General features: G+C 31.4%; 1 protein-coding gene across 1 annotated transcript in view; it reads left to right on the forward strand.

The window, feature by feature from the left end:
• The window catches only part of Mtg (mind the gap), a 28,864-nt gene that overhangs the window by 554 nt on the left and 8,625 nt on the right, over nucleotides 1–19,685 (forward strand). Inside the window, exons 2-3 of the mRNA XM_078192954.1 lie at nucleotides 12,269–12,403; nucleotides 18,221–18,330. Of these exons, the coding sequence (XP_078049080.1) occupies nucleotides 12,269–12,403; nucleotides 18,221–18,330 (245 nt within the window). The remainder of the gene's footprint in view (nucleotides 1–12,268; nucleotides 12,404–18,220; nucleotides 18,331–19,685) is intronic.

Here is a 19,685-nt window from a genome sequence, read left to right on the forward strand (position 1 = left end):
TATATAAAATTGAGATACGAAGATCTAGTACAGTTTAGACAAGTGACAATGATGTGCAATCGTAATGTGAACAAAATTATGCATTCAATTAAGAAAAGAAAGAAAGGCTACTGAAAGGCAATAACGAACACGAATTTCGTGTCAACTCGTTTTACCTGGTTACCAGGTTAACGAGAAGAATATTTTATTAGAACAAATCACAATTCTCTCAACGTCATCAGTGTTAGTAATGACGGTGGTATTAAAACTATTATGATTCTTATTCGATTAATTAGTGTAATTTGAAAATTACGAAACTCTCTTCAGAATATATGAGCACATTTGAGAGAAGATCTAACACAGTTTAGTCGACATTAATTATGTTTGCGTTTAAGACATCATCTAGCTAAATAAATTACCTTCCGGGAGCTAAGCTTGTTTCACATTCTTTAGAAGATTGTTTTTTTTTCGGCGGCACATTAGAAATGCCACGTTTCGTAATGATTTTCCGAAGAAATGTGAAAGTGTAAGCATTACATTGTCACGTAATTGTCACGAGATATTGCAATCTTGGTAAATGATTTTTTATGTACCGAGGACTTCATTGATCTTGTATGTAGTAAAACTGGAAGCTGCGTTGTCAATCGTTCGGCTAACACTTCGATATACGCAGCTATAACTTCGAATGTATCTACATTTAGAATTTTTTATTTTCTTTCTACGCGAATATCGAAATGTTAGAAAATCTTTACTTAAGATTTTGTCAGTTTGAACAAGTTCTATTTCACATGAACGATTTAATCCTAACTCAAATTCTAATTTCGCATCTTAATGCGCTTTGCGAACGGACTGCGAAGTTTGTATCCTTATAACTGATAATTACAACGTTAATTTACATTAAATTTTTGTTTTATTTTCAACTAGGATCAGCAGTTTTTCTCTTTAATTACTTTCGAAAATGCACGTTCGCAGTTTTCTCGAAAATATGACAAAATCTTTAGTACAAATTTACAAACAAATTTCGTTTCTGTTTGTTTAAATATTCTACAAACCATTTAGTTACGGGTCCCTAAGACATTGTTTATCGCTTTCTCGTATCACTCGTTTATTTAGAATTTACTTTCGAAGTGCATATCTACATTTCCTGGGTTACTTTTTGGTCCTTTTCCATTATTTATGCCTTGTATTAAAGCATATTATTTATACTCTGTGCTATCGAGCCCTGACTCCATCTCGACTGACTGTGCACTGTCCACTAGAACTTATCACCTAAACTTCCTTATTTCTCAATCTCATTGCTATTTGACATAACACACGTGATCTTCAAATAATATATGTACGCCTCTCTTTCTTACGATACTAATGACGTAGTCCTTCTTCAGAGTGGTAGCTACGACTTTCTCACATGAATGCAGATCTCTTTGTAAATACGATCTTGCATACGAAATATTGTAAAATGAGGTTACTTCTTGATCTCGTGAGCTTAATTCCGTGCACTTTCGCAGGACTGCGAAGATAATTTACAATAATTTCACGGTTTTCTTCGCGACGACATAACCGTGACTTGTCGTTCGTCAGATGGCGACGTAATATTTCGATAGAACACGAAATATAATATAAATTGTACTTTGTTTTATTCGTATTTTATCTCATGTTTGAGTGATTTCAAAAATTCATTAACAGTTTTGAGATTTTATGTCCCGAGATTGCAAAAAATTGCTATTATTTTTTACCTTAACTAAATGTATGATTCCCTCCACGTTATTTGGACATTCGTTTAATGGATCTGTTCCATAAGAACACTTTTTTAGAAGTTTTAAGTGTTTAAATATTTTTTTTCAAATGAACCCTTTTACAAATCTTATTAACGTTTCTACAAATAAAATTCACATAATTTTCAATTTGTAACTTAGCATTTTTGAAAATATTATTGAAGATTAGTGAGGATTAATTATTTTTAATGAAAGTATTATACTATCAATAAGTATAAACATTCGCATTACATTTAAAAATTGTATAAGAGGTGTCTAATTTCCATCTACACAACAGTTAACTTTATTTGCAGAATAGTGAATACGATTTGCAAAATGTTTAATTTCGAGTGTAAAATCTGTGTCTAAGTCCGAAGAAAATTATTTTAAAAAATTCTAATACTTGATGCCAGCCCCAACTCGGTTAGATGCAACAAACTATTATCGCATTATGCTTAACAATGTTCGTTCGATAAAGTGCATAAGAAATTAAAAGTCTATGTAACAAAGTTAAGAATGTACATAAGAATGTAAATAGGTGACTGAATAACAGGTATTGCGACATGTATAGCAGTGTGTAATGTTATGAATTCATGATACACTTATAGATGTCAGAAACTCCATTTTGTATCGAATCAGGCGGATTCAACTAAGCTGCGCATACTCGACTAATTTGGATGGTATTAGAAACGAGCCGCTGACCACGCGGTGTTACTTTCGGTACGAATGAAAGTTTAATTTTTTCTTCCTTCATTAAAACTCACTTCCGGCGTTTACGTTTCTCTCGTAAATAACTATTTTCCATAAATCGTCGATTGTGATCACGCTGGCAACGATATGGCGCTGAATAGTAATCCGAGTAATCGGTGAATTCTGTCCCGGTGAGAAACAGAGCAATCGTCGTACGATAAAGAGCGGCAGCAATGTCGATCGTACGCATCGGTGCAATCTAGAAAGTGCAAAAGCATCACGTTTCATTGCTGAAAATGTTCGGATCGTGAACACGGAAAAAAATAGAACAGGCCGCCAACGAAAGTAAGCAATTGCAGTGCGATTCTTCAATTGCCGGTACGATCGGTAAAAGGGGGATCGAGATCGATGGTAATTACATATTTTCGAGATTTGAAGCAACGATCGTGTAACAGGCTATGATGGAATATAGGCCAAAGGAACGAGGTGTCTCGCGACTTGGTGACTTCTAGTCTGGTTACGCCGTTTTTCGTTTGACCGGATGTAATAGATTCGCTATTATGCTGTCAAATCGATCGCAACACTTTCCCTGTATTTAACGAAACAATAACTTTCACTTATTAATTGCCTGATCTGTCATAAAAACACGATACTTAGACATAACGATGTCGCGTGCAGCTAAAAGGCGTTTGAAAAATCGACTTAATTATAGAAAATTAAATGGTATATTTGAAAAGGCACGTTTGGACAGCTAGTAATTAATTGGAGGATGTAATTTTTTTCAGTAGTATCATAGAAAATCAATTAAAGTACTAAAAATTTTGTGATTTTGAAGAAGGCAGTACTACAGAATTATATACTCCCATTTATTAATGTGCAAAATGATTCGCCCTTTCTTATAGATTGAAAATACACAAATAATTCTTTCCAAACAATGATACTTATTAATACAGTATATTTTAATTAATATGGGAAACCAAAGTACTTTTAAATTTATAACGTCTGAACAATACAAGAATGTTTGTTATTAACACTTTACCGAACGGTCTTTTTATTTTATTTTTATTTTTTCTTATTTTATTCATCGCAAAAGGCATCAAATATTTAAAAGATGATATAATAATTGTGGGACCATACAATACTACTTTTACCTCGATAATAGATAACAAATTATTGGTTGCTATGACAGCCGATTCACAGGCTACCGATTGGAGGCAAAATTCGATTTATACCGGTCGGGTGTTATAATTACCCCCAAATTTTATAGCAACAAATTTCAATCCTACAGGAAATTTATACGATCAATTTGACCAAAGAATTATTAAAAGTACAATAAGTTCAAAGAATGAACTACAAACAAGACTAAAAGAAGAATGGGATTCTAATTATTTGGAATAGTTGGAACAAAATTATTTTTAATATGGCCAAAACAGAGTCGAACCAGATTTGGATTAAAATATTACGATTGAAATTTTTTATAACTCACGTGTAAAATATTTATTTGTTTCAAAATGTCAGAATATTTGATTTAAAATGTATTGTATTAGTAGATGTTATTGTTAGGATCAACTATTTGTGTATTTGTAATCGATAAAAAATGGCGAGTTGTTTTGCACAATAAGTGACATGAAATCTGAAAGACGCATCTTATACGAAGCAAAAGGTAAATAAATATTTATTGCTTCGAGAATGAGGACATACTTTTTCAGAATAATTCTGAATGCTTATCAATTCGGAAGAAACGTGAAGAAAGTATGTTATTATCATTTGTTTCAAAACTTGACTCTCTCAACCTGAATACAATATCTCAGAGCTAATTTATTTGCCACCTTGTACAAATATGTTTTCTTTTGCTACAAAGAATTCGACAACGAAATCTGCGTTCGTAGACTTCAGACTCTTGGGCACTATTTAACCATACTTATCACTGCAGAGGTTGAAAGACTGCGGTCATTGGTCGTGCTCATGTTTTTGCAGCGATATGCTTGCCACTATCGACTAAATTGTACAACAAAGCTGAAACTGCAAACCTTTTTGACGAAAATAGCTGACTGTGCTTAGGATCATTTTATAATTGATTTCATAACGATTAATTTTATTCATCAATGTTATTAAAGATATTTTTCTAAGGAACACCTTCTAGACGCGAGAATTTTTCTATAGACCTTAATAAAACATGTAATTGAACATTTGAATCAATTGTCAGAAATTAAGTAGTAAAATAACGTCATTTATATCGTAGGCCTCAATAGACCCGAACCCCGCCGTTCGAGTGTTAAAAAATAATTTGCAAATTATATATAATTTAATTGGAAACCGATATCCGTTCAGTACAAAATTTAAGAAAATGTTGTTTCTATTATAGTAACTCCGAAGTATAATTTTTCAATAATTGATCATAGTCTTCCATGTACATGAATTTTCATTGAAATGATCATAGTATGATTATAGGTTACGTTACATATTACGAAGTATTATCAGTTTTGAATGAGCATAATCATTATAAAATTGTTGACATTCACTATTCAATAAAATTAAAAGTTTTCTAAATGGCACCAGAATCGTTGGTCGATCTACAATTAAAGGGAAATAGGATTCTGCAAGACGATAATTACTAGATTCCTTTATTTAGGTACATAACCGTGTCAACAACGGGTTTACATGATCGCTTTATTTTGAATCGATACGAGTAAATGAATAGTTTTTAATTATTTCTAGTTCATACGAAAGATCATTCGAAAATGTATTTTGTCTTCCAATAATTATAAGTTGAAAACAATATAGCTGTACTTAAATACTTTCAATATTTTTATAATCTTGTTTTTCACTTTTTACTATAAATATATAGAATCTATAGTCCAATGATGATTCATTTAAAATCTTTTTGAAAATAAAATTATTTAGGTCGCAACTATTCTACCTCCAATATGTGCCGAATTAAAAAATTTAGAGAACAGAAATAATGCAAATTAAGCTGGAATCGTGTAAGTTTTGGTAAATAGTGTTTAGTTTTCAATTAGAATGTTACGATTAGACTACGGTTTTTTCGTGCATTTATGATAAGAAAGAAATCTATTTTCAATCGATTAAAATTGTAAAGTAATGAAGTAAATATTGGTCCCATTGTGTTTTTATTGAAAGGCATTGTTATAGTGAAATGTAAGTGTTATTATAATCACGACGCTAGATCAAAAATGGACATAAAAGCAATAATAACAAAAACGAGATTCATATGTGAAATGTAAGTGTTATTATAATCACGACGCTAGATCAAAAATGGACATAAAAGCAATAATAACAAAAACGAGATTCATATGTTCGATCTATAGTCATGAATGACACATTGATAGAAAGCCAAATTCGTCGTTTAGTTGTGATATAAAAATTATTTGACGAATGAGGATTGAAAAGGCTAGTGGATTGCAGGTTGCATGAAATAGCAATACTAGCGCAATTCTAGCAGCAGCTCGAAGGTGTGTCGCATTCATGGTGAAGGTAAAGGTCGTTCATGGGAAATTGTTACGCAGCTTTGCTTGTTGTACGAGCATTGCCGCTGTGTGTAGCGGTAATGATGGGGTCATCTAAATGATGTAAAGAGAATTTTACCTTCATTCATAACCTACTGTTAGTTCCCAATTATATCATGACTCGGTCATATTAGACAAACTTTGAGAAATGAGTAGTGAAAGTATTCTTGAGATTTATACCGAAAATGTCATTGACCTAGATCGTAGTATAGATTAGATTAGAATTTTTTGTTAGTTGTGTTATTTAGATAACGATGTATCACATAGAACAAAACGATTCTGTCTAAACAAAAGAATAGAAATTCAATGGGAGCCAATGATTGCACACAGATATCGATTATAGATATTTATGTACATACATATGGTAGAACTGATTTTTTTAAAGTTTTATAGAAATTTTTTAAATATATTGAACTTAATAGAAAACTTCTTTTTTTGTTATAAAATATTTAACCATAAATGTTAGCTGACTTATTTCAAATAGTACAATACAAGACAAGGCAACATAGTATGAAGAATATAAATATAATTCAAGGAAATGTGTAACTTATACAAAGTTTTAATAAATACGGTGGTATACAAGATCGGTTACGTTTTACAAGATTGAACACACTAATTATATTTAGCGCTAGATAGTTTTAACGTCAATTATTTAGTCAGTTCAATATTTTCCCTGGGAAAGCAGGTTTGGTCAATAATTGGTCGCAGTCATTTATGTATTCCACGTTTGACCTGTCTGATAGACGTGCACGCGAGCTGTCATTGCAGATGAGATCTCGAAGAAGTCAGGATACAGCTAATTCTGATAACACCTATAGAATATTACAGAAAGTACTATTTATAATAAAATTACATCTTTCATCTGTAAACGCGTTTTGAAAATCGTTTTAATAAATTTATCAGTAAATTGGTAACCACATAGCAGAAAAATATTTCATGTAATTCATTGCACTCTAAAAATCAAAACATTTCGAAAAAAAAATTTAATTTTCTGGCTCGTAATATTTTATTATCGCACGATAATTTTATTATCGCGATAGTGAGACTCTAATTTCCATATGTTGCATATAGCACATAAGAAAATGCGCTTCATGTATAGTATATAGTTTCAAGCAATTAGCTAAACATTTCTTTCTACATAACCCGGTCAAGCGATGGTTTCTAGTTGTGCTCAAGTTAAACTTAAGCTTTCTCGTTCGAAAATTTCACCATGTTCGAACAGTGACTATAAAATTTCTACATGCGGACTGTTTCGTCACATCGTCACAATTTTAGCACTCTCAGTAATTCGTTTTTCAGGTTCTCTGAACTGTTATCAATGGACACAGTCGTTTTGGTATTTAGGCTGACTTAATTTCATCAGTTACACCCATTGAGTTTCATTCTCAAGCTGATGTGAAACATTACATAAACTACAAACTATTCTTTCGCCTAAACGCGGAGAAGTAAAACCGGTAGCTACAATTTTATTTTGTTCCATTATTACGTTTTCTTTTGCATTTGTTAAATTATTTTACAGTAAACACAGATGTTTCCTTCATTCTGACCTCTGATAACTCAGTTATATTGTAATTAAAATCTATAATTAAACTAGCAAGTTGCGATTTAATTTTTCACGTTGAAAATGAATTTATACAAACGTGAAATGTAACATATACCACTGTATACATACACATGATTAAATTATTTCATAATCTGAACGATATCGAGATAGTATCGCCAATGCCTTTTACGTAATTCATTTTTGCTACGTTTCATCATTTCATCTGAGAATTACGTCGTGCAATTTCGCAAAGTTCGTGCCGAATAATAGGACGATTCCAACTGATTCATTATACAGAACACGAGGCAAAATCGTCGCGAAAATTGAAACGAAATGGAAAGAACGTAACGAGCTGCTTTGTTTCCATCGGTCACAAGCCTTTCTATCGATATGATCTTTTCCTTTTTCTCGATAGAAGGGAGAGGTGTGTGATTTGTAAGAAGCGGAACTGATTTTGGAGTATGAGGAACCTCTGTCGTACGTCGACGATAGTCGAAAGATGAGTCGTCCGTTCAAATGGGTCAGTAGGTTGTGGCCCAATGGCACGCCTGAGATCCGGCAAATCTTTTCTGAACACGAATTCCGAACGTACCTTTCACAAACTTTAGGACATTCCTTAAATAATTAGGAATTACGTATAAATTAAATTTACACATAGTTCAGATGTATTAATCAACCACGTATTAGAATGGCTCATGCGAAGTATTTATTTTACGTTCCCCATTGTAAGACGTTCTATAATTTACAGAAAACGGCCTTTTCATTTGTTTTGTAGTTTTAGAGCAGAGTTGCGTATTATTTGAATCGTTTCGATGTGATAATTATTCGAATGAATTTTTCTAAGTTGAATATTCTATTCGAATGGCAATTACTCATTATTTGTAACAAATTATTTTTTTCATTGGAGTTAATTATTCGAACAGAGATTGCGAAGTTATTTGAATAATAATGCTAATATTTGCTGAACGTATTCTTCATGTAATTTCTCGAAATTATCGACATAAAAGTAGCAACTTTACAGAGGTAGCAGTTGAAAAAACTTAATTGTAAAAATTAACATCAAACAAATTAATCAACAAACAATGAAAAATTAATTTATCCTATAATTCTTATTTAAATGGATTATTTTTCGAATCATTTCCTGTACAGGTAAATTCTTATTCGAATAGCAAATGATTTCTTATATTTTTATTCGAATGTCTTATTCGGGTAATTTGTTATTTCAATAAAATTTTATTCGTCAATCCTTATCTCATACCCGTCATCCGATTACAGTTTTGTTGAACTCTTTCTTTGGACCAATCTATTCGAATTTATCTAAAGAACAAAATTGATAGACAAATTGTAGAAGGTTAATAAGTGCTCTGTGTCGTTACTAATCCAGTTGTTGTAATAACATAGAACCGCTAATTGAAAAAATACCATTTCTGGTAATAAATGCATTCATAAATACAGCTTGGTCAAGCTTTTTAATTTTAAGTCTTATTTTGAAAGTATGCTAATCTCTTATATAAGGGCATTTGTATTTTAACAGAAGTCTCAAGAAGTGTTAAAAAGTTTGCAAAAGTATCAATGCATATTTTGATTTTAGAATATTTAATAAACGAGGTATGCGTCCTTCTATCGCAATTTGTCAATTTTTAATCAACACTCATGTTTAAAGTAGAAAGCAATAGTTAGATAAATTAGTTTTTAAGCTTTAGGTCCGGAAAGCATGAACAAGAGTAAACTTGAGAAAATTTCGGTGATTCATCGTCTTATTTTGGAAGTGAAAGTAGCTGAACATGAGACAGTTTACCAATGCATTCCATTAAGAATCTCGAATAAAATGCAAGCCGACTACTATCCGAAGGAAGGGATTACGAAATATTTAGCAGTTTTAATTTTAGGATCAACATTGCAAATGCGTGGCGCGCACACGTTCTGTACACGTTGAACTCTCTTCGTTGTCTTAACACGTTTCTTCCAAAGAACCGCAAATAAAGGATGATTTCGTGATTTCCTTAAGAAATGCCATTATTTCTGACGCCCGCTGACAATTTGTCGGACAGCGTTAGAAACCTGTCGACGTTGTTCCGCGATTATGGTTGACAATGGAATATGTAACGCTAGATGAGTAATTTCACTGAAAGATTGCTTTCGCGAAAAGAAAATGATTTCGTGACAGCATTGAGCAATTACGCCGCATCCAGGATATAACCGTCATTTTGATATTACTATGACTCTCACGACAATGGGATTCTTCTACAAGATGTCTTGAACAAACAGAATATTAATTGTCGTTTTTCTAACAAATTTTTAGTTATTTTATATTATCATCAAATACGTCTTACTCCAAAACTACTTGGACACTTACAGAAATTTTAATAAATATGAAAACTCGATAGGAAATAATTATAATTTTTTTATTTTATTTCAAAGTTAGTATCGTCGTTGAATTCATGTTTTCGTCAACAATAACTCTACGAAGTTGTAAATACAAGGTGTCATTTAAAAAAGTCAAAGTGACATTGAATTTTAGTCGAGAAACAATATTTCTTGCAAGTTGTTATATTTCAATATATAATTGACTAAGTTCAGATTAACTTTTATTGGAAACATTTCTTTGTTAGACTGCTGTAAGTGTTTGGCAAATCGTGGCGACAGTTTTTTACTACATCCTGAATATGTCTTGAATGATATTATAAACATATATTCAATTTTTTTAAACAAAAATGAAATGTTCTTTCTATCCACCGCATTTTTAATCTCTTCCTAAATTTTGGCGTCTATTTTGTTAGTTTTTCAATTATTTCCGATAGTCTTTGGCTCTTTGCATTTCATAGTATATTTCATGTATTTAAAACTCAGGATACGTTTTCAGTGAACAAAATGGAATAAATAGATAAACTGATTGCATAAGTAATAAAAACTTCTAACTTAATATGCACTTTCGATAATATAATGCTATATTGGAGACTTGTAGACGTTACCTAAATTGAATGAAATATTACAATTTGTACTAAACAAGCAGTTGTCCTAATATTCTTGGAAGAGAGGGGGGTGTATATTGATAAACTATTTTGAGAAAAAGTACGACACAATAATTTCCAAAGAAGTTCTGACGCAACAATTTTAGGCGCACCATTTACATTTTGATTTGCATTAATTGAGGTCTATGAAAACGCTTCGTTTTCAAGTATGATCAGCGTTGTCATATATCCATGAGAAATCATTTCTGACACCACAATCCCAACAATTTTCAATCAAATTCAGGATCGATAGCACAAATTGGGTAAAATGGATTATGGCCCACATTCCACTTAATTCACAATTCTTCCTATCAATAATTTCAGTCGACAGATCGAGTTCTTGTTGACTAGACTATTCAAGAATAAAAATCTTCCATCGCAATAATGTGTGTGAAAAACAATTTAGACGTAAAGTTAGCGTAAAGGGTAGTCGTACGCTGAATTTCTGATTTGTGATAGATTGTCGTTACTCGAACTGTTATACTTTTGTAAAGAAGAGTGATACTAAAATAAATGTGAACTTATTTTAAAGATGCAATCCTATATATTCGTAATTCATTGATCAGTTGTTTCTACTAAGTTTTTCAACTCATAGAAAACGGAAAGGTGAATATATAGATTTATTACAAAACGTTGCAAATTGAATCGTTTCCAAATTCATTGAAAAATTGTTTTTACGAAGAATTTGATTTAGAATCATTTCTCAGATCTTAATATAACATTTTTTAGTCATTTTATTAAATGGAAACTAGAAACAAGTACGGGCGTGTAGATTCCTCGTGAAACTTTTGTTATTATAAAATAGATAGTATACCTTTGATTCAAAGCTTAATAGAGTGATATAAAAATAATCGTATATCAAAGTTGAAAGAAAGTTGCATAGGGGAAGGCTTCATTTTTTTAATTTAGACATGAAAGAATTCACTGACGTTTCAGTTTGTAATTTCCGAAAAGAATATATCTTCAGGTTTTCACTTATTATAGTATGTTAAAGCATGTGACAGGAAAATTAACGATAAGTAGTGTAAGTAGAAGGTTCAAGCTGTAATTTGTGTCCAGGTTTGTTGTTGTATGAGACGCTTTTACAAAATTATAATAGTAAAAATATCGACAATTTGTTAAACATTGGAAATACGGTATACGAATGCTTTTTAGGCGGAGTATATTTATGCTAAATATCCGGTTTTCAAAACAGGCTTTCACTGAAAGTATTCGTATTTCGTCGCTCTCAAAATTTACATACGTTACTATCCACGGTATCAGTTTGTTCGAAATGATTCGAGTCACGTTTCATTTGTGTTTTAAAAGCAGATAAATCTTCGAGCTGAAATTTCCTTCCCAAAAGCAGACATCGTAAGAGAGATGAATGTTTCACAAGAAATCGTTCAAGACAAATTCATCTCGAGTACGACCTAAGAAAAAGATTAACTATGCAAATCTATGCGTCGCGAATTACGATGGAATGTACAGGGTGTTTCAAAAGTCCAGTAAATAATATGCAAGTCCCGTCAGAATCAAAAAAGAAATCCTATTAAACAGATTCTAAAATCTTCTATTTCTGATTCAGTCACTTCAAGTCACGCTACGGTTTAGACACATGCAGTATCTGTATCCCCCGATGAAAGATTTACGGAGATTTATTTATTATGACCTCTTTCATCACGGCTCTCGGCTAAAATAGTTCAAAGAAAAATTCAAGATCGTTCCTAAACAATGCTGGATCGCTAAAAAGATCCATGGTGTTCTTTTCTTCCCATTTGGTTGCAGGCTGCACGTGGCGGGAGACGCTAGGCACATGCGTGTTTCAATCGGACTTTGGTTTTGCACTTAATTGTGCCTTCAAAAAGTCCGGCCTCTTCCGAGTACGAAATCTTGGAGGTGTCAAAGGCTACTTAGGCTTGGGTGAGTCGAAACAAGCGCCGATGTCGATGGAACAGTAATACCCCGGATAGCACAGGTCGTCTTAAGGACGTCCATTTTACGTCTGAACGTCGTACGATTTAAACTGGACATCTTTAAGACATCGACGTCGACACGATGTACAGTTTGGGACGTCTTGAAGACGTCCTAAGGTCGGATTTCCTGTATGAGTTCGACGTATGCGTCGGACGCTTTTATATTGATTCAGCAAAGAATAGTGCTTTGTCCATAGAATTATTACCAATAGCAGTCAAGGTAAAATTTGTTTTTTAATCAACATAATAATTCAGTACATGTGTATTTATTAAAATACTACGATAACCCATTTCAGCTTGCTTTCTGTATATTACTTTCGATATATTTTTGTTTCCTTTTGTCAAAATTTTCAACACAATCGCTTTATCTTCTACTTTTAAAAAGTTATTTCAATCTCTCTACATACCCTGTCTTATCTGATAATCGGCAATATATTTAATAATAAATGCATCATACGTGAAACATGTGTCTGATTGCACGCGTTCGACGCTGACAGAAAATGTCATCTGCGTGCAGATTTCGTATGTAATCGCAAGCGGTGAACACATACATGCCGCCGTTTATGTTCGAGGTATTGAATTTAAATGAATTAAAGAGATATCCAAATTACGTCTTCAAGACGTCCTGAACAGGATGCTTACGATGTCTGAAGTAGACATAAAATCTGCTAGAGGATATCTTGAAGGAGTCTTTACGAAAATAAATCGATAAAATATTTTTAAAATACATTTAAAATGTTTCTGTAAAAATATCTCTGCAATGATTTCTTAAAGACGTCTTTGTGCTATCTAGAATAAATCCTACGACATACAAGTACTCGGATATTACGAATAAAGTCGAGTTAAATTTTTTGAGTTACTTGAAATGGAAAAATCTGAACGATTCGGATACTCGATCGCTCGTAAAATTTCGAGGTACTTGGAGATGAATTTTCAAGATGAAAATTTTTGGGTTACTCGAACTTATTCGAAAAGGAGTCTACTTTTTAAGTTAACAGAAAATATTCGAGTTACTTAAATTACTTAAATATTTGAATATGTAATTCAAAGAATTCGAATATATTCGAGTACTTCACTTGTAAACTAGAAATTTGTCCAAATGTACAAGGTGTTCCAAAAATATTGTGAGCATTTGAGAAGGTTGACACTAAGGTAATTTGAGTCAGAGTTGCGCACTAATCGAATTGTTTTGAATAAATGTTTGTCGAACATAATTATGTCAATTAATTATTTTTAGTCCAATATTTTATCCGAATGACAATTATTCATTATTTGTCATAAATTATTCTCTCTATTTATTTAAATAATTCTTTATTTAATTTCAAATGATTCTTTATTCGAATAAATTATTTGCATAATTATATATTTTAATAGAGATTACAAAATGATGTGTTTTTCGTTAAGAACTTATTAATAAATTTGTAAGGAATATTTTTGCAAAGGAAAAAGAACAAATCAGAGTTGGACAAAATGTTATACGGATATCGGATAAAAGAAGGATTAACAAATACTCACTAGATCGAATAAATTTCGAGAGTAAGAGTTCATATGAATACAAATCATTTCAATAAAAAGTTACTTGTTATTTGAATAGGAATTTACTTGTACAGGAACTAATTCGAAAAATAATCAATTTAAACAAAAATTATAGGTTAAATCATTTTTCCAACGTTTCTTGATTTATGTCTTCCACGTCGATTTCTACAGTTAGCTTCTTTTTAACTGCTGTCTGTAAAAATTTGTTACTTACGTGTTGATTGATCGCTAATACATAAATTGTATATAGGTTTAAGAAACTACATAGAAAAAACGTTCCATAACTATTATTATTATTTCAATAATTTCACAACCTCAAGTAAAATAATTTATTCCAATAAAAAAATAATTTGTTGTAAATAGTGAATAATTGTTACTCAAATGAAATATACGAATAATAATTATTTTAGACAAATATTTACTCGAAAAAATTCGAATAATGCTCAATTCTGCTACAAATCAGCTCTGTAATAACTGTTTTCAAGAGGTTACAACATTTTTGGGGTACTACATATGTATTCGAGTAAGCGTAACTCGGAAAATTCAGAAGATTGATCGTTACTCGACTGAAAATTCGAGTACTCGACTGAAAATTCGAGTACTCGAATAAATCGAATACTCGCAAGCACTTTCTTTTCTCATAAAAAAGCATCAACTTTTCAAAAAAAAAAGAGAGAGAGTGTGTGTGTGTGTGTGTGTGTTTGAAAAGGATGGGAGAAAACGTAAAGGCTGATTCTTTATGATAAAATAGAATTGTTACGTAGTAGTGAGCTACAAACTCTATACTTTAAAATTTAATTATAAACACAGATAAGAAGTTATTTTTAAAACGGTTTCATCCTTTTTTGTGATTTTAACCAATTCCAACTTTTGCGAGAATCGTTTAGACATCGTGTAGTAAACTAATTTTTCTAACATCATAAAAGAAATTAAAGTCATTTAAACCAATTTTTAAAAAGCTATTCTGTTTCAAATTCTGTCCGAATAACTTAATGACTAACTCTACAATCCAAGATTTCATAATTCAATCGATTTATAAATCTCGCAATTTATTGCTTTGATCGAACTGTTTATTATATTGTAAATACTTGCGGAGGAAGTAGTTTATATGGATGGTACAGGTTGTAATGTAAAATTCTGTAAAATCATTCTGAAATACTATTATTTCGATGTAAAGTATTGTAATCCTTGGAACATGATTGGAAACATTTGTGTGAAGAAAGTGTATTGCTGCTGCATGGTGGAGGTCCTATCATTTAATTGCTTGCAATTGTAAAAAATTGCGCTCAACAATTAACTTGTCAAAAACATTTACCCTAAGCTAACAATTTTGAAAATAAACAAATTTTCTTCTTTACTTGTGGCTTTAGCACATGTTTCAATTGCTGGAGGGTCAGAAAGTTACTAACGTCGGAAAATTTATATTAATGATGTACTTTCTATTCTCAATGATACTCCGTGTTGCATTGCTAATTTCACCAATTGACAAAATAATATACAATCTCATCGATCAAGAAAAAAAACATATTCTCCGTTTTATTCCGTGCTCTAGATACTTACATAAGATTCGAGCTATATTATGATGCAATATTTAAGTATTTTTTAAGTAGGTAATTATTTACAGATGGGTGTGCTTAAGTAAATAAACATTTTTAAATTCTTGTAAGGGAAAATTAATTTATTGTTTAATAATCGAGAACCGTTAATAACTCTATCAAATTAAAAATAACTTTATATCATACTGCACTGTACCATTAAATATTTATTGTAATTTCTCTAAAAAAAATAATTTATTTTGCCTTCTGCTTTATTTTTATATGAGTTTTAACGGGGCCTCATCTGTCGTGGTTATTAACGACGACTATCATTCCCTTGATCCTTAAACTTTACTATGTAGTAAAATTGTGTTTTAAATAATGAAATAACTTTACACAACTATCTAAATAAGGAACCAATGAAAAAAGTAGAATCAATAAAACAATTCTGGTTCATATCATAAATATGAGTTTGAAATGCAGTCATTGTACAAAATAATAATTTATAAGGAAATATCCCTAGGTATAACTCTGGCTTTTTTATCAATCCTTGTACGACAGTAGACCTTCAAATACCGAAGCCAGTGATACCCCCTTTTGGAGCTAGATAGTTACATAATAGTTTTTAAGATATTTAATGACAAAATGTTTTTGTTCCTTTTTTTGGAAGTACACATACGGCTGATAATTTTAATGTTAATAAAATTAGTAAATAAATCAATAAATTATTTAACGTTTGTAGAAATATTGTTGTTATTTCTACTTTAATTATAAGAAACACATGTCGCCATGTGAAACTTCTCGTAAAAATAAATAAAATACAAAAATCGGATAAAAGCTCGGCATTCGCAGCTAGTTTCACTTTGTTTATAATTTGTCTCTTTTGAAAATGCCGCCTGATTTATATTCAAAAATATAAACGATCGTCTGATAATTGGATTGAGTACAAAGCATATCTATTATACAAATTGTTAAGATCTTAAATATGTCAAAAACTATTGAATGTCTATTCCTAAAAAGGTATCATAAGCTTTAGTATTTGAATGATAAATTCCTTGCGCTATGATTTTTTACAGCTACGTTGATTAGCATTACTTCATTCTTAATAATTGCCCTAAAAGAACGATAGAATTTTTATCTACTGAATTTTTGTTTACATATATATACATATATATATAATACGTAAAATTCATATTTAATAGATTATGTATGATATCTTCATCACTTTCGAGTTCGGCGCGTTGTTACAGTGCAAAGGGGTTAATAAATCAGAGTTATACCTAGAGACCTTTCCTTATTAATAAAGTTGTAAATAAGAAAGAGATTAGTGTTGAAGAATTCGGTTGTTGTGTCAGAATCAATTTTCCAGTAATATTTGAAACATTGGTAAGAAATGACGTAAAAAGTAACAGAGTATGTCAAGTATACCGCCGTTGGCAATATGCAACATGAATTATCGATAGTGACATTAACGATGACTTTCTGATTAAAACACACATGTTTTAACCTACTTCTATCACGCTTTTGTCAATTCGAGGCTGACTATGAAAAAAAGGCACGCTGCCTTGACCTGTCCTGGATCGTTTACTGTGGTGGTGTCTATGACCATACCTCTAAGGAAACCTATTTGCATTGGGAGTGTGTAAACCATAGAGATCAAAAGAGCCTCCTTGTAAAAAACTTATTTGCGCGTTTGCAGACCCAGCAAAAACTGACGGTGTAGCTTACGTAATAGGATAGTTACTCAACTTTCTTCGAGGTTTCTTTTTCTGACAGCATCGCGTTGGTTTCTAGCCCTTCTGGAGCAACGGAACCTGCTTTTCATGTATAATTCAGAACGAAAGTTGACTTTTTGATAAAAGTTTGCGTGGGAAAAAATTGTTACGGGAACCAGCTCTTATAAAACGAACAGATTTTGCAAATTGAGTTGAGATTTTGACGATGGCTAATAAAATTTTTAAATTCAATAAATTAATCGCAAAACAATTAGAATGTTAGGAATTTATAACTATTGTCACATACTAAAGATATATAAATATATATTGAACATACTAAAAAAAGAAATTAAATTTAGTTCTGCCTTGGTTTTTTGTTGTTGAAAAAAAACAATATTTATTTTGATCTATAGACTAGCATAATTATACTGCGAATTTTCATGAAAATTCTCATTTCTATACGTGATTTTCTAAAAATTAGAGTCAGAAAACATTTTCCTTTGTTAACTCATTCTAAAAAGAAAATAATAATACTATTACTGAAATAAAGTACATTTTCTTGTGTGCATAATAAGCACACTGTAGATCTTCGAAATACAAAACTGCATCAATCACAAGAAATAAAAATCGAATAGAAATTCTTTTTCTTCAATAATTATAATAAACTGATCGTAATATATCAACATTTTCAAAATATTTGTCTACTATTTTGCGAACGCATGCTGAATTTTATTTCAACCGTCGAAGCATAGCCTTTATGTGTTTATCATCGTAATGGTATTAAATAATTATTAGCATAATACCATCGATACTTGTGTCGTGATCATTATTTATTTACATTGCACTTTCACATCACATATTGCTTATTAACGTAATATTTATGAAAAGGTTTCGAACGTGTGGATTATTTTAAAATGGAAATGTAAAATTCTGTCAATAAATTGTCAATCACTTATGAATGTGTACCATTATTTTCAGGATTTTCTGTCGGCGATGAATTGGGTTTCAGTCAATCAATATCCAATGTAGAAGTTGCCAAAAGAAGAAGTGTGTCCACTAGGGGAAATGTGCCATCCTACACGAACTCGGTAAAAAATATATTGTTTGAATTAAAGACGAATTTAACACGTAATGCAAAACATACCACTTCGTCACTTTTGTGCAAGTTCAAAAGTTTGTTTAGTCCCTTGAACTACAGAAATGAGCCAGACCTGTGATGAAGATTTGATACATAATGTATTATGTACGACTGTTATCAGTTCATTTTAAACTGAAAGAAAATTTTATTGCTTTCCTATCAAAATCTAGGGTTAAAGTGAATAAATGATAAGCAAACAAACAAGAATTCTTTCGTTCTATCAAGGATACTATTACGAGCAAATTCGCGAATAAAGCTGAAAACCGTGAATAAGCGATTGCACATACGTAACCAGTTGAGAGTTTGAAAACACTCCGTGAATTGATAGAAATAGAGACATGCTTGTTACACACACGTAAAGAACAATGGCCAATTGAGTTTATTTATCAACATAAGAAGCGAGAGTTCCAGTAGCCGTTTCGAACATTTTCTTTGAAAGAAATGGACATATGTCATTTTGTTTTATTTGTCCGGAAAGTTCTGACCAATTTTTCGTGTCTCGTTCAACTTTCGTGCCCTCGAATTAAAAACCTATAGAAGAAGGAAAATATTGCATATAAATTCATAATCTATATTTCGTTACTATGTTTACCTATCAACATGTAAGATTCAAGAAGAGGTATCGAATTATATGTATATAAAACTTTCCTCTTTATATACGTACCTAATCTGACACACGAAAATTTAGACATTTACTCTACATAGAAATTGTTAATATTGTAACAAGGGGATATATTTCAATTACGTTTACAAGAAAGTTTGGTTAGGATGAATGCATCTGTTTCTACAGTTTCGTAGTCTGTCGATGATGGAAAACAATTAAGTACATTGTAGACATTTAATATTGTCTTATTACCGAAAAGCAAAACGGGAACACAAACAAGAAATGAGATATATTATAAGCTTTTGCCATACAAGCAGATAGTTTACGATCATTATTGCTCACAGTTGAAGAAATTGAAGTCAGCGATTCAAGAAAAGTGTACAGTAAGAATGAATCGGAAAGGATCGTGTTCCGTTACAACAATAGCTTGTGCCTCTTTGACTACCCGATAAAACTTGTTGAAACTTAGCGAGGATATCCTATTCCATTGATTTCTACTTAGATTTTTGCAAAATTCTCCTAATGACAATAACTTTACCTCTTTAGACGATGTTAAAAACTATGTACTTCGAAGAGATATTTGTCAGAAACCCTAAGAAATCCTGAGAGTATAGAATCAATAAATCATTGAAAGATGAAGAATAGTTGTTGAACAAAATGGTGCATATATAATTAAATAAATATATGTATATCGATATACA

The sequence above is a fragment of the Augochlora pura genome, chromosome 10 (genome assembly GCF_028453695.1).
Source record: "Augochlora pura isolate Apur16 chromosome 10, APUR_v2.2.1, whole genome shotgun sequence".
NCBI classification, from domain to species: Eukaryota; Metazoa; Arthropoda; class Insecta; order Hymenoptera; family Halictidae; genus Augochlora; species Augochlora pura.